Raw genomic sequence first — 26037 nt, 5'->3', positions numbered from 1 at the left:
GCCCCGTCTTTGGGAAGAGCTTCCAGCTGGTACCCTGAGCTCAGAAAGCCCCGGGGTTTAGAAGCCTTGACGGACATGCTCCTTCGGGTGGAGCCCGCCGAAGCCTCCCCAGGCTCCGGATAGTTTCCAGAGCAGACGTGGAGGCGGCGCATCCTCGTGCCCTTGCTCCAGCTGCGCGCACGACCTCAGCCTCCTCCGCCCCGCTGGGCGCACTCTGCAGTCCTGGCACCTTCTGCCGGGGTCCTGATCCGAGCCAGTTGTCTAGCGATTTAATTTGGTGAATTTACCACTGCGTCCCAGAGTTTATATTGGCACTTAACAGCAGTAATATGTGTCTCTCTCGCCAAGAACTATTTTCCTGACCAAGATGGAACACCACACACAAAAAATAGGTTTGTGAACTAATCTGCTGCCCTGACAAGTGTCATTCACAGAATCACTGCTATAGAGCGCTCTTGGAATTAAATGAGGTTGGGCTTTTCTGGCCTGGATCACAGGTGCTTTTTCCCTCTCGGTTAACAAGAGTCTGGGATGAGATACCGTCTCCCTGCAGCCGCAGGCACTTTCAAATCACGCTATCAGTATTCAGGGCAGATTCCTCTCTGAGAGAAATGGTTTGGGGGTGGCTGGAGGCTTCTGTCTCTTTCGCTCTCCCCCTTCTCTCTTTCTGTCTTCCACTCTCTTTATTTCTCTTTCTCTCTTTTCCTTTCACCCCCTACCCTTCCTTCCTGGGTGGTTTTTATCAAGGCCCCGTCTCTTCTGTCCTCACTTTTGCATTGTAAGGCTCTTCACACACTCCTGTAATTTCATGGGCTCGAGGAGGGGCCCCCACCAGTAAAAAACGCTTTCCCACTGCCTGAATACCTGTTTGGAATTTTAAAGTAGAACTTAATTGCTTTCACTTAAAGGTTTTATTCCCGTGAAGCACCGATACCTTTGGGAGTGGAAACAAGATCTGTCTTTTACACTTTAGTATGAATGGGTTTCCGATCCTTCCCTGCGCCTGGGAGAGGAGCTTTGTCTTGCCCCTGATCTCCCAGCTCTGTCTTGCATGAGGGCTGTCCCTGGGTCTGAGAGTTGCAGTGCTCCATGAAAGGGGTGTCAGAAATGCCTTAAAAACTGCTTTAGTTTCCCTTTCATGTAAGAAGGGGGCCTGGAAATTCTCCTTCCTGTGAAAAATTCTAGACTCTTTGTTTTTAATTGTGGTAGAACATATTTAAAAAAACAAAGCAAAACAAACCAGTTGCCACCGAGTCGATTCTGACTCATGGTGACCCCATGCGTCTGAGAGTAGAACTGCTCCATAGGGTTTTCATGGCTGTGACCTTTTGGAAGCCGATTGCCGGGCCTTTCTTTTGAAGTGCCTTGGGGTGGGTTCAAACCGCCAACCTTTCAGTTAGTAGCGGAGCGATGAACCATTTGCATCACCCAGGTACTCTTGGTAAAACACGTATAATGTAAAATTTGCCATCTTACCCATTTGTGAGTGTACAGTTGAGCGGCATTGATTACTAGACTCTTTTACTAAATGGTCTTTGCTTGGCTCCTCCTCATTTGGGAAATAGCAGGGAACTCAGAGCACAGTCAGGCTTGGGGTGGGATCAGAATCACCAGGGAGCTGGTTAAAAATGCACATTCCTGGGCCACACCCATAGAGACTTCGGTAGGAGATGATGGGGCAGAGCCCACAGATCTGCGTTTGTAGCAGCGCCTCCCCCACCAGAAGATTCTGCCACAGGAGCACACCAAGAAACATGTTTTAGAGCATATGTTGCTTTCACCCCAGTTTGCTTTGTGGTGTGGAAAACCAAACCAGTTGCGCTAAAGGTGATTCCAGCTATGGCGACCCCATGTATTACAGAGCAGATCGGCTCTCCATAGGATTTTCAAGGCTGTGACCTTTTGGAAGCAGATCACCAGGTCTTTCTTCCGAGGTGCCTGTGGGTGGATATGAACCTCCAACCTTTCAGTTGGTAGTCGAGCACTAAACCTTCCGCAGCACCCAGGGACTTTTGTGATATTGGAGCCTCCGCAAATGATCCTGAGGTTATGGTGGCCATCTGAAAAAATTACTTGTAACTGAAGGCTTCATGAAACACTTGCTGGTTCACTGTTGGCTTCTGACTTTTAGTGTGTTTATCCTCACATTTGAAGGTCGGGTGCTGGCCAGAGCATCCTCAGGCTGAAAAAGAGAGAAAAGCATCTTTCCAGTTGAGAAATTGGCTCCCCTCTGGCAAATGCCGCCAATGTAGCTTAATATTAATTTAGGGAATTCAGTCTTGTGCAATTACTCAGAACTAGATTGGAAATCTGATAGTGCCATTTCTGTTATCTGATTCCCCACACACCTGAGATCACTCCCCTCCCTGTTCCCCACTCCCCCCATCCCCAAATGTGGCTGGAGAGGCGCAGGTGTGGGCTGGCTTAGGAAGTCACTTTCCTCCTCCTGATTAAGTGGTGTGTGGGAATAAAGAGGCCCGTGTCGATTCACACGGATCTCTGCCTGGGCTGTATGAGAGCCACTTGTAATTCCCCACAGCCCCAGCGCGCTCTGCAAGGCAGAAAGAAATATGACCAGGCAAGTTGAGAAAATAAATTAAACTAAGTGTCAACTTTTCTTGTTTCTCTCCTCATTATTAAGAGATGGAATGGGGCTCGTTTATCAAGCAGGGGGAGAAATTAATTGACACGGCTTTAATATCATGATGTCTGGCGTGTCTGATCACATTCCTTCATTTTTTGGAAAGGCATTTTATTACAGTTTACAGCAACCAGCTGCCAAAGTGCTGGTGTAAACGAGGAAGCAGGTGCAGGAATGATCCCAGAGTGGAGGGGCTGGGATGCCACCCCGGAAGGGACATGGCGGGGGGCCCCCCAAATGAGACAGCTTGTTGGTTTGTGGGTAGAAAGGAAGAAGACTGTGGGTGAGGAGAGGAGGCCGTGCTAAGAGCGTATGTCCAAAGACCCCTTGCATCCTTAACGGGCTTGTTTGGTTGCTCCTGGGGGAGGCTCTGCCGTGGATCTGTGCCCTAGCCCGGAAGTCTCTGTTCTGACTGGCTTTGAGGCTGAGTGCTGGGTACAGCCTGGGTCAGTGTCGCTGCCCCTGCTCTTTGTTCTTAATAAACTCAGGGAAGCGAGTGCTTCTGTTTATCCCTCCAGGAGGCTGACTCATTTGAAAGCCAGTTTGCTGCCAGAAGTCTCTCACATCAGGCTTGGTGACCCAGCCTCTTCCAGGCAGGTGTGTGGCTGGAGCCTGGACATGTTCAGAGAGGACACCTACCCTGTCCCCATCCTAGGTGAGAGTGGACTAGGGCAGATTCCACTTGTGTTTCTTTCTTTCTTTTTATTATTGTTGTTGAGAATATACACAGCAAAACATACACCAATTCAACAGTTTCTACATGTACAGTTCAGTGACGTTGATTACATTCTTTGAGTTGTGCAACCATTCTCACCCTCCTTTTCTGAGTTGTTCTTCCCCCATTGACATAAACTCACTACCCCCTAAGTTTCCTATCTGATCTTTCAAGTGCTGTTATCAATTTGATCCCATCTAGATAGATCTTGAAAGAACAGAATGCTCAAGGCAGAATAATTGTGTTTCTTTATAAATGGCACCTTTGTTGTATACCGCTGAAAAACCTCCGTATCCCCTTACCTGACTTTATGTTGAAGGAATGGGGTACATCAGGCACGAGGGAAAGGAAGCTTTGAACTGAAATGACCGGTCACATCTTTCCCACGTTACCACTTTGTGCTTTGCCTGTTGGGTTGTTGGGACAAGGGGTTCCTTCCCACTTTGTAGATGTACTTATAGGGAAACATGATAGGGTTCTAGAGCCAGGTTGTGTGACATGCTTAGAATGTAGGAAGGATGGTATTTGGAATAGCCCGCCTTCGTAGGAAAGGTGGGTGGTGGTGGAAAGGACACAGGCTCCACTGGGCCTCAGTTCTTCATCGGTAAAATGGGAACAATCATTCCATCATTCCTACTCCATGAGGGAGGGAGAGTGAAGACTGAGTTAAAGAGCGCATGCTTAGTAAATGTGGATAAATGTATTCCGTTGTTATTAGAGTGTGGACTGATAATAAATAACCACCTTTAGGATGCCAGACATTAGATATAACTGAAGGAATCCCACCCGTAGCCAGGTGGGAAATGGCATTCTTACCTTACCAAAGTCCAACTTATATTTGAAAAAATTACTTGTTACTGAAGCCTTAAACAGTAAGCTAACTGTTGGATGTTCCTCAAGGCTGAAACCAAATGCAGCTGGGATTATTGGCCTGTCCTTTGCCCAGCACCCAATGTCTGTAAATGCTCAGGAAAATAACGGCAGCTCAGACTGTATTTCACTAATGTCAGGGAATTGTTCAGTGAGTATCCAAAAGTGGCAATCAATAATTGTAAACATGCCGTTTTCTTTTGGAAAGGCAGCTTGTTTTTTCTAAGAGATTGATCTTCCAAATTATAATTTCCTTAGGGCATACCCAGGGCATGTGAAGCTAACCCCGTCCCCTGCCATGAGTAGGTGCTTACTGCTCATCTCTTCTGCTCTTCTTGCCAGTGGACCTGGGTGGGGGCTCAGACCCTCTCCATTCAGGCTTGCAGAAAAACCCTTCCAGGCAGTTGAAACCGATTTGACAAACCTACTGTGGCCCATAGAAACCAAAAAACCGTTGCCATTGAGTTGATTTTGACTCATGGAGACCCTGTGTGTATTAGAATAGAGCTTGTGCTCCATAGAGTTTCCAATGACTGATTTTTTGGGAAGTAGATGACCGGGCTTTTCTTCCAGTGCACCTCTGTATAGATTCAAACTTCTCACCTTTCAGTTAGCAGCCAAGTGCATTAATCATTTTTGCACTGTCCAGGTAGCCCATAGAGGTAGCCCAGAAATGTTCTGAATTGGAGGCAGCCCAAGATAAAATGTCAGTAAAAGAGAGACAGCTAACTGGGGTTGACTCCTTATGATGAAGCGTGAAGACCGCACGTGCCTCCTGGTCCAGGCTGGCCCCCTCTTGTTCTCCCTGAGCCATATGGCCACCAAATCCATCTTCGAATACTTATTGATCCAAGGAAGTCCTTGACGACCTGCTGCAGAGAAGCGGGTGGCGTCCTAATAGGAGTTTGGAGTTACGGCTCCCGGGTTCACCCCCTTGCTCTGCTTTTGGGGCCATATCACCGTGGACAAGTCACTTACTTACCTTGGCTGAGCAGTTGAGCAAAGCAAGGGTAGCGGAGCCTGTACCACCTCTCACGGGGTTGCCTCATGGACCAGGTAGGATGATGTTTGAGGAAGCATTTCGAAACCAGAAAGTGCTCTCTGCGCCCAAACCCAAGGGATTAGTATTACTGCTGGAAGCAGCCCACAGATATTGCTGCTTCCCCCAACACTGGGTTATTAGCAAGAGAGGGAGGTTGTGTGAGTTATAAATATACTTGCATACACATACCTTAAATTCCTCATGGGATACTCAATAAATTTGACAATCTGGGGTTTTTCGCCCTCTCTTCTTTTTTTTTTTTTTTTGTTCGTTAACCGATTATGCTGATGATTTCCATTGATTTTCACTGAAGATGTGTGAGGCTCTCCCTGATTGCCCATTAGTGTTCACTGACCTATATGATAAAAGAAGAAAATTATTTTTTGAGGCTAGAAGGAGGCTGTTCCCATCTTCCCCTCCCTGACCTAAAAAAAACAAAAAAACTCAGTAAGTTTAACCGTCGGATTGTTCCTCAGTGGCTGCAGTTGAAGCAGGTCATTTTAATGTTGAGATGTTTTGTTTTCAGAGTTCTGTTCTCGGCTTCTGTGTGTGTATTCTGTAGCCTTGTATTATTCACATGAATATTCAGTTTTGTTCATTTGAATAAAAGAAGGAAAAAAGGTTTGACTGTTAAACGCTTATCTCCTAAACAGAGCTTACTTGCTAGTTTCCAGTAATAGTGTCATTCAGGAGAATGCTATAGAATTTCATTGTTTTATGCTCCCTGTCAACTGCTACCCTATGTATGGCCATTTTAGAATCCATTTTTGTTTGGGGTTAACGTTTCCAGCACCTGCTTTGGCACAGTTTTCCTGACTCCTGGAGCCCTCGGGAAGCGTGGGGTACAGGTAAGGTGGGGGCTTTTTTGAGGGCCTATGCAGTTGTCATTTTGCTCATGACAGGTGAGCTGAGTTTCCCCCAAGTTTTGGCCCAGTGACTCCTCAGTTCTCAGTTCCTGGGGTTCGTCTGTATTCCCTGTGGCCTGCTGGAGTGAGTTGAAACACCAGAGGAGTTCTCTGGCCCCAGGGTAGTGCCTGAGGGCAAAGGGAGACTGGAGAAGCTGAGCAAGAGGATGGTCACAGGGTCACAGCCCTTGTGGATTCACTGGGAATCAAAGACCTAAGCCCTGGCAGGGACCAGAGCAGGACCAACCATTTCTCCCTGCTTCTGCTGCTGCTTTGTTTTTTATTGTGGTAAAATATAAGGAGCCCTAGTGGCAGAATGGCTAAGTGCTCAGCTACTAACCCAAAGATTGGTGATTTGAACCCACCCAGCGGCTCCGAGGGAGAAAGACCTGGTGATCTGTTCCTGTAAAGATTACAGCCTAGAAAACCTTATGGGGCAGTTCTGCTCTGTTACACAGGGTTGCTATGAGTTGAAAATCAACCTGACAGCAAAATACTTATAACAACAAAATACATATAACAAAATACAAAATACGTATAACATAAAATTTGCCATTTTAACCATTTTTAAGTGTGGCATGAATTACATTCATCACCCCATCACCCCAAACAGAAAACTTTGTATCTCTTAAGCAATAATTCTCCAGCTCCCCTCCCTGCAGCCCCTGGTAACCACTAATCTCCTGTCTGTCTCTGTGCATTTGCCTAGTCTGGATATTTCATATAAGTGAGATCATGCAATATTTGTCTTTTTGTGTCTGGCTTATTTCACTCATCCTAATGTCTTCAGGGTTTATCTATGTCATAGCATGTATCAGAACTTCATTTCTCTTTATGACTGAATAGTATTCCGCTGTATGGTTATACCACATTTTGTTTATCCATTCATCTGATGGACACTTGGATAGTTTCCACCTTTTGGCTATTGTCAATAGTGCTGCAGTGGACATTGGTGTACAAATATCTATTTGAATCCTTGCTTTCAAGTCTTCTGGGTATATACCTAGGAGCGGAATTGCTGGATCATATGGTAATTCTATGTTTGACTTTTTGAGGAACTACCAAACTGTTTTCTACAGCGACTGTACCATTTTACCTTCCCAGCAGCAATGCAGGAGTGTTCCGATTTTTCCACATCCTCACCAGTATATGTTATTTTCCATTTTTCTGGTAATACCCATCCTGTTGTTGTTATTGTTAGTTGCTGAGGGCATTGTGACTCACGGTGACCCCATGTGTGCAGAGTACGACTGCACCATGGGATTCTCAAGGCTGTGATCTTTCAGTGCCTCTGGGTGGGTTTGAACTGCCAACCTCTGGGCATGTAGTCCAGCAGTTAACCCTTTGTGCTACCCAGGGACTCCCAATAGCCAGTGGGTGTGAAGCACTACCTTGTTGTGGTTTGATTTGCGTTTCCCTAATGACTGATGATGTTGAACATCTTTTCATGTGCTTATATCTTCTTTGGGGAAATATCTATTCAAGTCCTTTGCCCATTTTCTGATTGGGCTGTCTTTTTGCCTGCTACTTTTACAGAGGCCCAGAGAGGTAAAGGGACTCTCCTGGGCCACACAGCTCATTATTTGGCTCTTGCTTTTTGTTTTGTTTTATAAATTTTATTTTAAACAATATATATAACAAAAAGTTGCCATTTTAATCTTTTTTACGGGTACAATTCGGTGTTATTAATTACGTTCACCACGTTGTGCAACCATCACCACTGTCCATTTCCAAAAAATATTTCATGTAAGTGAGATCATTTGGCCCTTGATTCTGATCGAGGCTAATGTGTGTTTCGCTTACCTAACTGCCCCACCTCAGCTTAATGGGCCTTCCTGAGCTCTGTTCTGATTGCTTGCTGGGAAAAAAGGAGGAAAGTGATAAGCTCTTCCAGCCCCCCAGCCTTCCAGACTCATATAGAATCTGGAAGTCCAGCAAGTTGTTCAGAAGACTATGATGCCAAAAAGGACTTTTCCCACCCACTATCTGTCCCTCCCAAATTTCTGACCTTGTTGTTTTTGTCCTTCACACCTCCTTTTAATCTATTTTGGGGTTGTTGACCATTGAGTTCCTTATTCATTACAAATGATAATGCACCTGTGAGATAAAAATGATTATACATTAAGAAATAACACTTATTGATAATTAAGTGTTTCATTGCTTTTTCGCTTTCCCCAAATGGAATAAATAAATATTTTAGACATAATCAAGTTTGTTTTCTCAGTTCAGACCAAACAGACGGGGATGTAGAAACGATATAGATCTTTAAAATACTGCAAACGAGTCTTGACATCGCTGAATTGTTACGCATCCAGGGTACATAGGCTTGAAATCCAGGCTATCTCCTTTAATCAGGAATATCATTTTTGTGATACTTGCATTTTGAGTCCTGTGGGGTTTAGGGAAGGGACAAGCTGGGAGAGTATCAGAGTCAGAATTTGAAATGATGCAGGGATTCCTACCCCTGCCTTTCCTGGTGCCACAGTCTGCATTTTAATTCCTGTCTCCCAGCTAGGTCACCCTTCGTCCTTTTTCTGAATGGTGGCACAGGGTGGAAAATGGAGGCAGCAGTGAATTCTGAGTGGTCCTGGGCCTGGACTTCAGTGATTTGCATAGCAGACTAGGCAGGAGCTGGGTTGCAGCAGAAAAGTGGCTTCCATGGCATTGAGCTGACCCTGTAGCACCCATGGTGACTTGACTTACCCTGGTCTCTATGCCAGGATCAAATACATGTGCTCGGCAGCCCAAGGTGGCTTTAAAATAACCTGTCTTCTGCTCGGGGCTGTGCCATGGACGGGCACTTAATTTCATGCTCTCTGGCAGTCGCAGGGGTGAGTTTTGCTCATCCATCACACCCCCTGCCTTCTCTCCAAAGCCACATGCTTGGCCACAGCAGCTGGCCTGGCTGGAGGAGGGAGCGTGTGACGTCACCCTAATAGCAGTGAGGTCCCTCTCAAACCTAGCTGTCCTGGCTTCTTCAGGGATTTGCATGTTGTCGGGGTTTGGGTCCAGGCCAAAGGGGCGCCCTTCAGAGGCAAATGAGGCACAGACTGGCCCCCAGGCTGGAAGTAAGAATGGAGAGGTGAGGTCTCCCTGAGTGGGCGCCTCTGACTTGTACCTGTTAGAGAGTGAACAGCTTAATAAGAGGGGTGTGGTGTTCATCTCTGCGTCCTCTGCAGTGCCTAGCACAGAGGCACCGTTTGTGGAGCCTGTAAATGCCGAGTGAAGGACTGAATCAGTCTTGAGGGGAGACAGCGACTCATGTGGATAAGCAAAGATGCTCACACCCAGGAGGGGCAGAAATAACTCAGACATCCATTCAACCACAGTCCCTCAGCACCTGCTGTGTGTTAACCAGTTGCCGTCGAGTCGACTCCAACTCATGGCGACCCCATGTGGGCCAGAGTAGAACTGTGCTCTGTGGGGTTTTCAGTGGCTGATTTTTTGAAAGTGGATTGCCAGGCCTTTCTTCCAGGGTGCCTCTGGGTGGACTCGAACTTTCAAGCTTTTGGTTAGCAGCCAAGCACCACCCGGGGACACCTACTGTGTGTCAGGGGCTCGGTTTCATCCTGGGAATCCATAGTACATAATGCCACAGGCCTCCTGTGTGCTTGGGTCTGGAGCCGGTGCTGGCAGAGTCCTGCGTCCCCTGCTGGCCTCCTGAGGACCCTTTGAAGGACTCTGCGTCCCAGTCCCTTCTTGTGGAGCCAGTCAGGAGCCGTGTCAGGCTCTGGGTTCTTGGAGGGTGGACAGGAAGAAGGAGATTGACCCCTCTGTGTGCTCCAGGGGTCCCTGCCTGGTGGGAGGTTAACTTGTTGACTTTTAAGCCCCCGCCCCCCCAACCCCAGGTTCCAGGACATCTTTGGGAACTAAAACTTTGGAGGTAGAGATGGGAGCAAACACGCCAAAGCCTAAAGACAAATAATCTGGGGACTGCCTCTGGATGTGGCTGCTGTCCAACTTTGCGCATGATAAATGGGACCAAGAGCCAAGGAAAAGGTGACACCCATCAGAGGAAACCGGTGTCCTTGCCAGATGACCCTGAGGATAGCCTGGTGGCCTTCTCTACAGGGACCTAGTGTCACAGGCAGATAAAACCTGATGAAATATTTGTGTTGGGCCTCACTTCAAACAAAATCTGATCATGTCTGATGCCTGCTTTAGGCCACAGAGGCAACTTAGGACCCGGCTTTCACCACATGATGCTGGGAGAAGCTTGCCAACTCTAGTCCTATAGCCTGACATTCCACCAAATGTGTTTATAATGGGCTAGGCTGGGTTACAGTGTGTTTATACTATGGAACCCCGGCCTGATATCGGATGTGTGGTAAGCATCCAGTAAATACCATGGTTACCATTTGTGTGTTGCTCCTAAACCAAAACCAAACCAGGTGCCATCAAGTCAGTGCTGACTCATGGCCACCCCGTGTGTGCCAGAGTAGATCTGTGCTCCGTACGGTTTTCAATGGCTGATTTTTGGGAAGTAGATTGCCAGGCTTTTCTTCCGAGGTGTCTCTGAGTGGACTCAAACTGCCAACCTTTTAGTTGGCAGCCGAGCGCACTAACCATTTGTACCACCCAGGGACTCTCCTGGCCCTTTGTGTTACTGGAAATCACATGAAGGCATTCTTTTTGGATGAATGCATTCTTTTCAGAGGAATCTTCTAGACCCTGTGGGTGCTCAGTATCTCAGTTACCTGTTCCCTGAGCTTCCTTAGAAATGGTGGTGGTAGAGTTGGAGATATGAGGGCCAGGAGGGACTTGGGAGAATCTTCTCTTTCCACCTTGGGTTGCTGGGATCTGAACTAGACATGGAATCTTAAAAAGGAAGCATCTCTACTTTACCCAGGAACAGGAAGCACTGATTATCACAGTACAAAAACAGCCGTTCCGATTTTCCTGTTTGGTGTGCCTGGCTTTGTGTCCAGGTTTCTATCCTGGCAAAGGAGAGCCTCAGGAATCCTAATGCGTGTTTTCATTGTGACCTGAGGGCCACAAGCATCCAGGCTCACCCTTTAATTTCCAGGTGCAAAACCTGAGACTCAGAAAGGGGAAGGGACTTACCGGAACTCCACATAAGTCAGAGGTGGCAACAGAACTCGAACCCAGGCCTCCCGCCTCCCTGTCAGTGTGTCTGCAACCACGCTGCTCGTGTTCCATGCGTTGCTAGCACTGAAATTGTGTCTGCAGTCCATCTGAGGGGTGGGGGTGGAGGGTCCTGCATTTGGATCTATGTGGTAATAGGCAGGGCTTATTGAGTGGTGTCACAGATGGGGCAGCCTGCTGGAAGCCCTGTTGGGGGTGGAAGGAGAAGAAGGAAAGGGGCAGGAGGGTAGGGAGAGGAACTCAGGATGCTGAGCAGCGGTTGCCTGCCAAAATTCTTCAGTAGGCCTTGTCTAGCAAAGCCTGTCTCCAGCCGAGTAGATACAGTGGATAGCTGACGGGCTGACAGCAGGCATCAAACAGTCTTAAACTGCCCCAAATCCGCAGCGCTTTTGACGCAGCAGTGGAAAAAGGATGCCTGTGCAGTTCAGAGGCCTGCAACTTTTAATAGTTTCTTCCAGGCCTCAGGATGTCCTGTTGAGGTATTAGAGGAAGTAATTCAGGAAGAAAAGGACAAATAACCACCTCCGTCTGAGGGCTGACCCGGGGGCTGGCTGGGCCTGCGTGCAGAAAGGGCAAGCACGGCCCCGCAGCCATCCCCGCAGCCCCCATTAGCCCACCTGCCTGCCTCCGCCAAAGGCGCTGCGGGGCTCTGACCCTTGGAAATAACAGACAAGTCAATTTCTTGTTTGCTTCGGGGCACGAGTAAACCACATAGGGCCTGCTGCATGTGGGTGAGATCATTAACTTTTCCTCTCTGTCGGAAGGGTGCTCGGTACAAATTAGAAATCATTGCCTGGACCTCGAGGCCCTTCCCAGGGGTCTGCCCCACCTACCCCCAAATCAGGAGCCTGTCCGGACTTCAGGACGTGAAAGAGAAACACATGGGCGTGCTGGAACTGAACTCACCCCTCTTCTCTCTGTTCCCCCACCCCTTCCCTTTAGGGTTTGGCTTTGTCACTTTTGAGAATGAAGACGTTGTGGAGAAGGTCTGTGAGATTCATTTCCATGAAATCAATAATAAAATGGTAAGTTGGTGGCTTGTGTGCTGAAATGTGATGTGCCCCTCCACCCCCCCATGTTTGTCTTGTAGATTGTTGCCCCACTGTCATCATACTTGAAGGTGGGCAGGGGTGGGCATGAGGGCTCAGCTGTAAGGGTTCAGCCCTGTGAATGGTAGCAGTTGTTAAGGACAGGGGTTGGCAAACTTCTTCTATAAAGGTAAATATTTTCAGCACTGTGGGCCATACAACTGATTGTAACTTCTCAATTCAATACATACACAAATGCGCAGCGTTGTGTTTCAATAAAACTTTATTTATGGACACTGGAATTTAAACTTCGTGTAATTTTCACATTACAAAATATTTTCTTGTGGTTTCTTTTCAACCGTTTAAAAACGTAACAACCATTCTGAACTCATGGCTGTACAAAAACAGATGGTGGGGGAGGCAGATTTGCCTACAGTTCATAGTTTGCTGACCCCTGGCTAAGGATATGCTTTTGCTATTGGGCTTTTGAGAGGCACATCCTAGATGTGAAGTTTGTGGCACCGAATTATTTCTCTTTTTGTGCCCTGCTGGATAATTAACAATCACCCCTTGGAATGAAGGTAGATAGTTTCTACCCTCATGATCAGCTGCTTCCTTTTCCTCTTTAAAAGTTCCTTTTCCTGCCCCAGCAGCATCAAGAGGGATGGAGTTGGATTATCTGAAGTTGGGGAGCGAGGGCGGCCGCCCAGAAAAATGACCACCAGAGGGCGCCATACTATGTGTAGAACATGCACATGATACTGGAAGCCTCAAACTCCTTTCTTCTAATTGAGTAGGGGGTGACAAACCACTTCCTTGTTGGTTCCAGAAAATGGGAGCTCAGCAGATGTTTGGAGCCAAAACATTTTGGTTGGCCTGCAGAGCCTCCAGTCCCAAAAGAAGAGGGAAGGGAAATTTTCATTCGCAGCCCTAACTTTGATGTTTTCTTCCTTTTGTCAAAACATTCCTTGCTTCTGAAACATGCATTCAGATATGCATTGTATGCTGGTCTGATATGTGTTCACCGACTTTAAATTCAATAATAGAGCTTTTACTGTAGATAAGATCAAAGCAATCTGCTTAGTATGTGGTGCTACGGGCCTGATTCAATATTTGACTTGCTAATTTTTTCCCAGGGCACTAAAATTATATTGTTCCTCGCCATCATACGCATCTGAAATGGAAATACTGCTCTTTTGCATACTGTATGTTGGCAGTGTCAGCTCAGGCGTTAAAATGGCACAGGGGAGATAAGTATATAGGAACCCCACAGGTCATCTCCTAGGCTTTTTCTGCCCCCAAATACAGGTGCCTTCCAGTTGGTACTTATCTCTTTGGATAGGTTACTGCTTGTTATTGTTTACAAGCAGAGAGACAGGGAGCGTAAAAGAAGTCTGCCTCCAGAGCCGTGCTATTGACAGACTCCGGGGAAGGCTGCCTGGGTGGTGTAGATGCTGGCAGACACCTTTCCTGTCCTGCGGGGACGTAACGGTTCATCAGGAAACGCCCGGTGCAGACAGCAAGAGGCCATGCTGTGTGTTGCCTCCGATGCATACGTGCAGCCCTTCACTCATTTTTTTTCTCTTAATTCAGTGCCTTCCCCTACCCCAAATTGAGGTGAAATTCACATAGTGTAAAACTAACCGTTTTAAGGTGAACAATTCAGTGGCATTGAGTGTGTTCACAGTGTTGTACAACCACCCACCTCTGTCTAGTGCAAAATATTTTCATCACCCCAAAGATAAAACCCCTTACCCATTAAGTAACTACTTCCCAGTCTCCTCTCCCCGCAGCCCTAAGCAACCACTAGTCTGTGTTCTGTCGGTGTCAGTTTGCCTCATCTGGACGTTTCATGTAAATGGATTCGTACAGTATGTGACACTCTGTGTCTGGTTTCTTTGACTTAGCATGTTTTTGAGGTTCATCCATGTTATAGCATGTATCAGTACTACAGAATTACGGCTGAGTAATATTCCATTGTATGGATGTACCACAGTTTGTTTTATCTGCTTATCCATTGATGGACATCGGGGTTGTTTCCAACTTTTGGCTATTGTGAATAGTGCTGCTATGAACATCTGCGTAGAAGTTTTTATTTTAGAGTACCAGTTTTTCATTCTTTTGGGGTATATACCAAGGGAAATCCCTGGGTGGTATGAACAATTAATAAGCTCAGCGGCTAACTGAAAGGTTGAAAGTTCTAGTCCACACAGAGGTGCCTCGGAAGAAAGCCCTGGTGATCTACTTCTGAAAAACCAGCCATTGAAAACCCTACGGAGTTCAGCTCTACTCTGACACACGTGGTCTCCATGAGCTGGAGAGACTCCACAGCAGCTGGTGGTGGTGTGATATTCCTAGGAGTGAGGCCTTCACTACTGACTAGCTTGAAACGAGCCAGAGAGACAGGTGAGGAAGGGCTGCACTCTCCTCACTGTTCCAGTGGGAAAACTGAGCCTGGGGGATGTGCCTCGGGGCTACTCAGATAGTGCAGAGCATCAGCCTTGAACTTGCTGGCTGCCAGATGAACTGTGTAGACAGGTGTTTGAGCTTAGAGGGTAAAAGAATGCACCCCCAGAGGACCCAGGGGGAGCTGAGGTAGAGTTTTAGCCCCAGAAAGATGGCACATGGGCTGGCTTGAAGGCAGAGAGGTTGCGGCCATTTCCCTAGATCCCTTTCCATTTACCACCTTCTCTGCCAGCTGGATGGAGGTTGACTGTGCAGGGGCAGGTAACTGGCATAGTGTGAGGGTTTCTGTTTTCTTTGGAGTCTAGTACTTGCTGTATAAGAGAATATGCAAAAATGGAAGCAGACAAAGACGAGGTGGGGGTGGGGTCGCATAGTGGTTAGGATCACAGCTTTGGAGAGGCCAGTCCAGTTTCCCAGCTCATCCCCACCAGATAGCACTCTAAGTGGGAATTTAGAGTTACTGGGAGAGGACCTTGGGTTGGGTCTCTGAACCCCACTGAGTTCCAGTAAAATGGGGTGATGGTACCACCTCATGGGGTTGTTGAGGATTGCATGAAAGAAATACTGTGAGCCAAGGGCTTGGCCCAATGCCTGGTACAGGGTACGGGCCTAATCAACATTAGCTGTTGTCGTCAACATCAAGCTTCCCCTGCCATCTGAAGCAGGGTGGAATTTAATGGGTGTTGGTAGAGGAGCCTGAATTGTAAATTGCTTTGGATTCTGTTGTACTGGTTTCTACTTCTGAGGCCCAAAGAAAAGGAAACAAATTTAAACCGAGCGATGGATAGAATTCAAATTGGAGATCCGGAACTCTGAGAACTCCGAGATTGCCAAGTAGGAATGCGGATGGTTGTTAGAATGTATGGAGGTGTGTTTTATGAACGGACTGTGCCGTGAAACTGTGAAGACTGATCTCGGTTAACTCTTGCCATCTCTCTCTGCGCATGGCAGGAACAGGCAGATCTCGATGCCCCTCCAAATGTGCCCAGAGCTCCGATTTCCTCCTGTGCACAGATAAGAAAGACCTCACTGCTGGATCAGCCGTGGAGATAGGACTTGAATCCAGTGCTCTGATTCTTAATCCAGAACTCCTGTGCCGGGCGCTTAGTAGGCCCACCATAAATATTTGTGAACCAAATAAAGGATGAGTTGAGGGACCCCGTGACAGCCAGGCACATCACAGTTCCCAAAGCTATTTCCCATCAAATTTGGGTGGTGAAACTCCAGGGCATTTGTAAACATAAGGATCCTTCTCTGCTGCCCAGGAGAGCCAGCAGCAGGACAGAGGACCAGGAGAGCTGCTTTCAGGGGCCTGGGATCATAGGAACCCACATCGCACCCCATACAGGCCCTGCCTTAAGGAGGTGTCCTCCAGGGTGGTAGCAGGGGAAAAACTTCACCTGACACCCCCCACCCCTCACACGCACAGATTCTGCCAATAGCTGACATTTTCTAGTGCTAGCAGCATACTCTGCTAAGCACTTTATACCTCTCATTTCATTTGGTTATCACGCCCACACTGTTGGGGGTCCTCATCATCATCCCCGTTTTACAGATAACCACAGTGAGGCAGGGGGAGGTTGCCCAAGGTCCCATGGTCAGCAAATGAGAGTACCAGCATTCAAGCCCAGAAAGCTATACTCCAGAGCTGATATTTATCACCACTGAGCTATGCCCCTGCTCCCAGGAGCCCTGGTGGTGCAATAGTTAAGCACTCAGCTGCTAACCAAGAGGTTGGCGATTCAGAGCCACCGAATGGCTCCACAGGAGAAAGACTTTGCAATCTGCTCCCATAAAGATTACAGCTTAGAAAACCGTATGGGGCGGTTCTGCTCTGTCACATGGGGTCGCTAGGAGTCGAAATCAACTCGATGGCACCTAGCAACAGCAACAGCACATCCCCTCTCCAGGCTGAAAGGGACTTTATTAAAGGTCGCCTAACCGGCCACAGGCCTTCCCATGCCATTGACTACCCTCACCCCCAGTCGGCCATATTGTGGCCATATGGTTCCACGTTCTCCTAATAGAGCAGACAGGCCACCCAGGATCAGATTCCCTAGGGAAACAGGCCAAGCTTGGGCTTAAGGGGTCCAGGTCAGCTGATGATCTCCAAGCCTTTTTCTTCCCTGCCCCTGAGGCAGGTGGGTGAGCGGCAGAGGGGGCAGCTGGACACCACCCGAGCTCAGGCCTGAACCCATGAGCGGAGACTCAGCCCTGCCTGGCCTTGGACAGGTTGGAGTGGAATGCAGACGTGGCCCTTTGTCAGTAAACACACATGCATATACGGAGCCTCTCCTGGCCCTTGGAAGAGAGGGTCCTCTCTGGTCACTTGCGAGCCCCAGCACAGGGGGCAGCTAATAACTCCTCTCGCAGCGTCCCCCTGATTGATGCAGCCCCCGAGCAGCGGGGACACTGGCCTGATTAGTCGCCAGAGCTTAGCCTCAAAGTGGCCTCCTGGCGCGAGGCAGCCGGGGAAGGCAGGTGGGAATTAACAAAGAGCCGGCTCCAGTGTCCTCAGAGGCCTTGCTCAGTCCCTACCTCGAAATGGAGGTAGGGAGGCAAAGCCACTTTCACTGGGTGAGAATTTGGGGTGCAATTGGAAGGGTGTCTCAGATAGAGCCTTTCCCCGCACTTGATACAGCTGAAGGAAATTGACATTTACCATACGTGTGATCTTCTGTCATCATGGGGTCCTTATCCCATTTTACAGATGAGGACACTAGAGCTCAGAGAGGTGAGGGACTTGCCACAGTGGACAGTTAGTTCTTAGTGGCAGAGCCAGGATTTGAACTTGTATTCTTTACACTAAACCCTCTTGTCAATTTAAGCAAACCTATATATGATAAATCTCGATTTATCTGACTGGTGAGTATAAGAAAGGTGTTATGGATTGAATTGTGTCCCCCAAAAATATGTGGATCAATTTGGCCATGCCATGATTCCCAGTATTGTGTGATTATCCACCATTTTGTCATCTGATGTGATTTTCCTGTGTGTTGTAAATCCTAATCTCTGCCTGTGGTTAATGAGGCAAGATTAGATAATGTTAAGGAGGATTAGGGTGAGATGTAACATCCTTGCTTAGGTCGCATCCCTACTCCATTGTAACGGGAGTTTCCCTGGGGTGTGGCCGGTACCACCTTCTATCTTACAAGAGATAAAAGGAAAGGGAAGTGAGCAGAGAGTGGGGGACTCATACCACCAAGAAAGCAGCACCAGGAGCAGAGTGCATCCTTTGGACCCGGGGTTCCTGCACAGAGAAGCTCCTAGACCAAGGGAAGATTTATGACAAGGACCTTCCTCCAGAGCCAAAAGAGAAAGCCTTACCCTGGAGCTGATGCCCTGAATTTGGACTTCTAGCCTGCTAGACTGTGAGAGAATAAACTTCTGTTCATTGAAACCATCCACTTGTGGTATTTCTGTTACAGCAGCATGAGATGACTAAGACAAAAGGATTTCTATTTGCTTTATACAATGATTACTGAAGGACTGGGAGTCCCTGGGTGGTGCAAATGATGAACACACTTAACTTGCTAACTGAAAGGTTGGAGGTTCGAAGCCACCCAGAGGCACCTTGGAAGAAAGGCCTGGTGATCTACTTCCAGAAAATCAACCATTGAAAACCCTAAGGAGCACTGTTCTATTCTGACACACAAGTGGTCGCCATGAGTTGGAATCGAGTTGAGGACAACTGGTACTGTAGGATTTCTTTCAGTAGTCCTTTTTCTTATTCCTTTAAGATGATCTGATTTGTAAAAAATTGCTAAATGACTCATGAGTAAAGCAAACCATGCCAGTTTGGCATCCCGTTGCATTGGAGTGAAGAGGTCTAGACCGTTGGTATTCAACATGTGGTCCATGGGCCAGAGCCCTGATATCACCCAGGAGTTTGTTAAAAGCAGAGTCTCCAACCCTGCCCCAGACTCTTTGTTCAGAATCTGCATTTTAACAAATCCCCAGGATCTGTGAGCACATTAAAGTTGGAGAAGTCCTGGGCTGGGATCACTGTGAATGATAGATAAGGTGGGAGCTGTGGGTCATACATTGTCCACCCAGTGTCAGTAGAAAGGGACCTGAGAGTGAGGAGACTGAGGCCCCGAGAGCATCGAGCTGGACGAGGTGGCCTGGCCCCCGAATCCCAGCCCAGTCTGGCGTTCTCGGCACCACCCCGCGCTGCCTGTGTGATCAGAGAGAGATCAGGTCTCCTACTGGAGAAAACTCTGGTGCCAAGGACTGCCCTCTGCTGGGATGCCCTCCCCTCTGAGCATGGACTTGGAACATGGATGACAGATGGTGCACTGGTGCACTGGTGCCCTCGTGAAGAACGTGTGAGGAGCATTTATCAGGTGAAGGGCTAGACCCCTCTGAGTGATGTGTATATGCCTTCGTCCCAAGCCAGGACGTCTGGATTGTTCAGCAGCTCCATGGGCTTTGGAACACGTGGGCCCAAGGCCTGGACCCCAGGCCCGCAACCTGTTAACCTGTGACCATGAGCAAGTACCTCACCCATCTGCACCTGTTTCTTCATGTGTAAAGCTGAAAGATGGTGATAGCTACCTTCTGCAGCTTATATAAAGCCCTGATTCGGTTCCTGGCCTGGGCAGTCTTTGCCTGTTCTGTTGTAGGGTGTGTAATCTGATAGCCCTGAAGGAATAAGCCCTCTTGAAAGCTCTCTCCTCTCGGTAACTGCTCCATTTGTCCTGAACAAAGGATCAACAAACTCTAAAGAGCCAGACAGTAAAAATTGTACTCTGTTAAAACTGCTCACCTACTCAACTCTGCCACTGTGGCATGAATGCAGCCATTGTCAATTTGTAAACCGATGGCCGTGGCTGTGTTCAAATAAAACTTTATTTTACAGAAAAGATGGCAAGCAGGATTTGGCCCATAGGCCTTAGTTTGCAGACTCCTGGCCTAAACTAATCCAGCTCCAAGTAGGCACTGTAGGGGTATTCTTGTCTCAAGGGGCCAAGGAAAGGCTTTTAGCCATGTGGTCAGCCAAGCTCACTCTTGAGCTAGCATTTTGTTGGTCAGGAAGAGGCAGAGTGGCAGGGGTAGGGGGGTGCCCCACACAGACACTGGGGCTTGGGATAGCAGCCTCTGGACTCTCAGTGCTTCATTCTTAGGAGGAGCTCCAAGCACTGAGTGGGGCAGGGGGTGGGAGGGAAAGGGTGGGGGGACGGGAAGAGCTGGGTGGTGTCAACCCAAGAGGCCTTCCTGGCAGAGGGTGCCAAGTGCAGCTCCTCATCAGCTACGAGGTTGGATATGCTCCTGCCCTACCACTTACTAGCTTTGTGACCTTGGGCAAGTTACTTAACTTCTCTGTGGTTCCCTTTTCTGTAAAATGGGTTAACGAGGGCACCTACCTCAAGAGAATTAAGACTTGAAAAGGATTGGAACAGAGCCAGGCCATAGCACACTCTATGAAGTGATGTTTTTACTGTTACTATTATCATCATTGTAATCATTATTCCTAGAATCACTTCTGTTGAACAAACATGTAATCATGCAGTAAGGGCCTTCTTGACAGACAGGGCTGTACAACACAGGGGTGCAGGGCCTGGGCAGGATGGGGACCCCTGTCTCCTGGACAGGGAGGGGTGTGTGTGAGGTGGGCCCTCTCAATGCTGCTGGCTGGTCCTGAAGGAGAGGAGAAGGCATCTAGCCCCTCACCCGCAGAGCAGGACAGGAAGAGCCCAGAGCTGTGATTTCTAGGCCCCAGGGAAGCTGAGTCAGACCTTTCAGCTGACTCACTCAGGGGCGAATTATCCAATAGGCAAGGTAAGCACGATGCTTACCAGGTCATCTGTAGTGAACAATTTCACAGTTTTTTCACCACATCAAAGATTCTGCTTCTAGGTATGGCTGGCATCTGTCTCTCTCCCAACCTCACAGCACCTTCCTACAGAATCAAAGCCTCTTCTCAAATTTACAACCCCTGACAGGGGCAGATGACCCCTCAGCAAGGTAAGCACGGGCTTTCTTGTGCTTTACTTACTAATCTGTAGTGAACAATTTGATGTGGGTTTCACTGAACATAAGCCCATGGTTACCTTGTTAATTGGGTAATCCACCCCTGCTCATCCTTTCGGGAGGTTCTGGGAAGCCCGCTTCTAAGATCAAAGCCTGGTGAGATCTGAGGCTGCTGCTGCCCTTCAGCCCGGGACCCACCCAGGGGGTTGATCCACTGATTGGAGGCCTCTGGGTGGGAGGGGGCAGGAGAAGCCTGGGATGGGACTTGGGGCTGCGGTGCTGGGAACAAGCTGTCCAGGGAGGCAGCCCCAGATGAGGGTGACCATGTGGGCACTGTCCCCTGGCAGCGTACCCCAAAGACTGGGCACAAAGCCCCTCCCTCGGACTCCTTCTCATCAGCCCCACAGACAGAGAGTTGGGTCAGGAGCCAGCCCAGAGCATGAGGGGCACGTAATGTGGGTGGAATTAACTACGCTTCTGTGTTCCCGATCCTATTTGTAGCATCGTTCTCACTCGTAAGCTAATTTTAGCCATCCATTCTGCTTCTGTTGCCGTTTATAAAATGAGAATGTCAAATGCAATATTAAACAAGCAGGATAAAGGCAAAAAAGGAAATGCCAGAGAGGCATTTAATAAATGAAGTAGTGTTTACGTGGGGATGGAGTGATCCTGGCCCCCCACGCATCACACACACACGCACGCGCGCACACGCGCACGGCCATTTGTGTACTGACGGCTAATGAGGAGCGAGTGATGGGTGTGTGGGCTGGGGAGTAGATGTGGAGCGGGGAGCGGGGGGTGGCTGGGTGGTGAGTGTCTGCTGCTCTTTGGGCCGAAGTAATCTGGCCTGAGGGGAGGTGGCCTTGGCCATGCAGGCGCCCCAGTTGCCTGGGTTCTGGCTTGTTTGCCCTTTATCTGTCCTTGGGCAGCATCATTGCAGGAGGACCAGGAGGGCAGCGTGTCCTCCCAGTATCTCGGGGCCCAGCGCCTCTGGGCTTTTCCACACATGCTGCCACTGGTACCCCTAAACACCACCCCAGGGTGCAGGTCATGAGAGGGGAGCACAGGAAGCCAGTGGAAGAGGCTGTTCTCAGCTCTTTTTGCCACTCTTCAGAGGCCTGGAACGTTCTCCTGGTTCCTGGGTGTTGCAAACAATTAACACTCTCGGCTTTTAATCGAAAGGTACCTCAGAAGAAAGGCCTGGCGATCTTCATCTGAAAAATCAGCCATTGAAAACCCTATGGAGCACAGTTCTACTCTGAGACCCATGGGGCCACCATGAGTCAGAGTGGTTTAGTGGTATTCCTTTTCCCCCTTCTCTCAGCTGCTTTGCCCTGACTTCCCAGGAAGGTCCAAGCTAATGTTCAATTTGTATCTTTCATTTTTCTTTCTTGTAAATGGAGAGATTACCTTGGCCACGGGCAGGGTCTCTGGTGAAGCCCACCATGGACTAGGGATGGATCCAGCCTTGGGCAGAACTTGGGCACCTGCTGGAGGCTGGGATTTCATTTCACTTTGAAATGCCCTTGCACATTCTCAGAAATAAAAAAAAAAAAAACAGCTACTGCTGCCACCATCAGCTTTTTCCCCAAATAGTGCAGCCTGCGAAGCTCCCTCTGTGCACCTTGCTGATGAAAGCAGGAGGATGGGGCTCTACCGGGTGGGGGAGGTGAAGGAGAAAGGCAGCAGCCGTTTGCAAAGAGTATGCAGGACGGGGAGTGGCTGCTTTCTGTCCTCCTCTCTGCGATTTCAGTCAGCACAGATGTGAGCTGGCTTTGTCACCTGCAGACACACTCACCTAGGCTCAGCGTGAAGGAGGGTGAGGTGTGACTCAGCTTAGTTCGGTGAACTTTGTCCAGCGCAGGCAGTTTGTAGGAGAGGGCCTTTAGTTTTCCACTGCAGCCCTATAAGGTAGGGACTGCTGTGAACTCTTGTCTTACAGATGAGAAGACTGAGGCGCAGAGGAGCTAGGCAGCTGGTTCTCACTCACAGAGCCAGCAAGCTGAGCAGGAATTAAACCTGTACCCTTAGCTCCTAGGCTATGCCTCTGCGTGACAGACAAGGTCCTGCTCTGGGAATCTGGGCAGGGTGGAAGGCTGTGTTTATGGGTCATATTCTGCTAAGACTCTGAGCACCTCAAAGGGAGGAGCCACATCACGCTATTCATATTCATGTTTATATTCATTTTTGTGTTCACACCCAGCCCCTGCCTCATATATAAGCCAAAGCCAAACCAATTGCTGTCAAGTCGATTCCGACTCATGGCGACCCCATGTGTGTCAGAGTAGAACTCTGCTCCACAGGGTTTTCAATGGCTGATTTTTCAGAAGTAGATTGCCAGGCCTTTCTTCCAAGGTGCCTCAGGATGGACTTGAACCTCCTAGGTTAGCAGCCAAATGCATTAATTTGTGCCACCCAGGACTCCGCCTCATTAACGTTGTTCTTGTGTGCTATTGAGTTGATTCCGACTCATAGCAACCCTGTAAGACAGTAGAACTGCCCCCATAGAGTTTCCTAGGCTGTAATCTTTACAGGAAGGAGGCCCTGGTGGCGCAGTGGTTAAGCACTCAGCTGCTAACCAAAAGGTGAACAGTTCAAACCCAGTAGCCACTCCGTGGGAGAAAGATGTGGCAGTCAGCTTCCATAAAGATTGTTGTTGTATGCTGTCAAGTCGATTTCAACCCATAACAACCCCATTTAAAAGATAGAACTGCCCAGTAGGGTTTTCTAGGCTGTAATCTTTATGGGAGCAGATTGCCAGGTCTTTCTGCTATGGAGCCACTGATGGGTTCAAACCACTGACCTTTCTGTTGGCAGCTGAACGCTTAACCATTGTGCCACGAGGGCTCCTTTTTACCTCATATATAGTAGGTGTTTAATATTATTAGTTCATGTTAATATACTAGTCTAGTCATTACGATTGGTTTATGACCCCCTTCACTTTGCTGTCATTGGTTATAGCAAAAGCTGAGGAGTGGAAACAGTGGATGATGCCCAGGTCCGGCTGCACCTTGAGGAGGCCATGGGTTCCTCTCCCCCTTGCTCTTTCTTTTTTTTTTTTTTTGCTTTTGAGGCCTCTCCTCCGCCTCTGCTCAGTTGGGTTATGTCCTTGCCATGCCCTCACCTTATTATTGCATAGGCCTCTTCCCTCAACTTTCATACCACAGGTATCTCTTGAGCAGTCACCCAGGGCCCCGTGCTTAGAAGGGACCCACACTGAGTTTAATGCTCTGCTGTCACGGTCTGGAAACTCTGAATCATTGAACAAAGGCCCCCCATTTTCTTTCTGCTCTGGGTCCTCCTCTCACCCTGCCAGGGCCGGTGCTGAGGGTAGGAGAGTAGAGTTGAGACTCCGTCCCTGCCCTACCGAGCTTGCCTGTTTGTCTTTCTTGTTTTTTTTTTTTTTTTTTTTTTGCCTGGAAGTTCCTTAAGGGCAGATTCCCTCTCAGTCTTGGTTTTGAACCTGCAAGATCCCAGCAGTGGGTCCTGCCCTCTGGGTTTCTGGAAAGGCGGTGACTGACAGAGAGGCAGAGGGAGGACTAACTAGAAGGGAGCTGCCGTGGCTACTGGACACGTAGCCGTGCTGGAGGTGGAGTGGTTTCTGGAGATGAAGTTTGTCCCTCCCGCCTCAGGGAGGAGGTCTGTGCGGCTATTGGGCTCTGGACCCTGAAGCTTGAGACTTGAGTGTCAGCTCCCCTTCCACTGCCTCTCCCGGGAAGGCACTCAGGGCCTGCTGGCTGGAGGGCGTGGTCAGCTTGGGGCCTTGGAGAAGCAGTGTTGGCTTGAATCCACCAGAGCCTGGTTGGGGAGGAGCTGCTTGGAGACAAGGGAATGAGGCCAACCTGATCTCAGGGCAAACCAGGAGGGGCCTCTGTGTCTTTGATGTCTTTTTTTTTTTTAAATAATGTATTTTATTTTTGTTGTTGTTGAAAATATACACAGTAGAACATATACCAGTTCAACAGTGTCTGCATGTATAGTTCAGTGACACTGATTACATTCTTCAAGTTGTGCCACTGTTCTCACCCTCCTTTTCCGAATTGTTACTTCTCCATTAACATAAACTCACTGCCCCCTAAGCTTCTTATCTAATCTTTAGAGTTGCTATTGTTAGTTTGATCCCATGTAAACCAAACCAAACCCATTGCCATGGAGTCGATTCAGACTCATAGCAACCCTAGAGGATAGAGTAGAACTGCGCCAGCGGGTTTCCAAGGAGCAGCTGGTGGATTCCAGCTGCCGACCATTTGGGGAGTAGCCGAGTTCTTAACCACTTTGCCACCAGGGTTCCTGATCCCATAAAGATAGTTGTTAAAAGAGAATAATGCTCAAAGCAGACATTTTTTTTACTAATTAAGCCAGATTAGTGTTTGGTTTAAAGAAGACTTCAGGGAATATTTTTGGTTTAAGGTTTAAAGATGGATTATTTATTTAAAGATTATCTCAGGGCAGTAGTTTCAGGGGTTTATCCAGCTTCAGTGACTCCAGAAAAGTCTGGATTCTATGAGAATTTTAAATTCTGTTCTACGTTTTTCCCCCTTTTGATCAGGATTCTTCTATAGAATGTTTGGTCAAAATGTTCAGTAATGGTGGCCAGGCATCATCCATTTCTTCTGGTCTCATGGCAAAGACAGCCTCTGTGCCTTTAAGGAAGTTCCGCTGTGGAAGCCACAGACTGCCCTCCCCCTGAGCACTGGCTGCACTGAGACGCCCAGCCCCCCTTCCCCTTGCTCTTCCCACCAGCCAGACAGTCAAGGTCACTCTATGTACAGTGGGGGTTTTATCCTTTGAAATGGGCCCCTCCGCCCTGGAGGAGTCAGTCATCTCTAACATGACCTGCTTGGGATGAGAAATGAAGCTGCCAACACTGGCCTCTTCAGGCCAAACAGAGTTTCCTTGTGCTGGGTGGGAAATCAAGGCCGGGGCACATGGCTCAGGTTTCCCAGACTGAGGCAGGCCCGGTTTCCCGTCCAGGCCCCAGGGCAGCATGCTGACTGGGGCCGTTTGTGTAGAGACCAGGGGAAAACAAAAGCCTTTTCACTTCTCAGGCTTCCCAGCTTGGCATCCTCCTCAATGGCCAGGGTGCTTGTCGCCACAAGGGTTTCTGGCCAGTAGCAGTAGGCCATCCCCACAGACGTCCCAGTGTCCAATGCCAAGTGTCCCCTATATCTTCTTCCCCCAAGAAAGGGTTTGGAGCAGAACCCGCTCCCTTGGCATGTGCTCTGGTTCAAATCCCAGCCCTACCATGCAGGTACAGGGTCTGCAACCACAGGCTAGGTGTCTGATGCCTC

General features: G+C 48.6%; 1 protein-coding gene across 3 annotated transcripts in view; it reads left to right on the top strand.

The window, feature by feature from the left end:
* The window catches only part of MSI2 (musashi RNA binding protein 2), a 496891-nt gene that overhangs the window by 360277 nt on the left and 110577 nt on the right, over positions 1–26037 (top strand). For all 3 annotated transcript variants that reach the window (XM_023732734.1, XM_004377894.3, XM_004377895.2), the window contains exon 8: positions 12222–12304. In XM_023732734.1, the coding sequence (XP_023588502.1) occupies positions 12222–12304 (83 nt within the window). The remainder of the gene's footprint in view (positions 1–12221; positions 12305–26037) is intronic.

Source organism: Trichechus manatus, unplaced genomic scaffold (genome assembly GCF_000243295.1).
Source record: "Trichechus manatus latirostris isolate Lorelei unplaced genomic scaffold, TriManLat1.0 scaffold00054, whole genome shotgun sequence".
Taxonomy (NCBI): Eukaryota; Metazoa; Chordata; class Mammalia; order Sirenia; family Trichechidae; genus Trichechus; species Trichechus manatus.
Note: the sequence above shows the minus strand (reverse complement) of the source record. Positions and strands in the feature narration are given on the sequence as shown.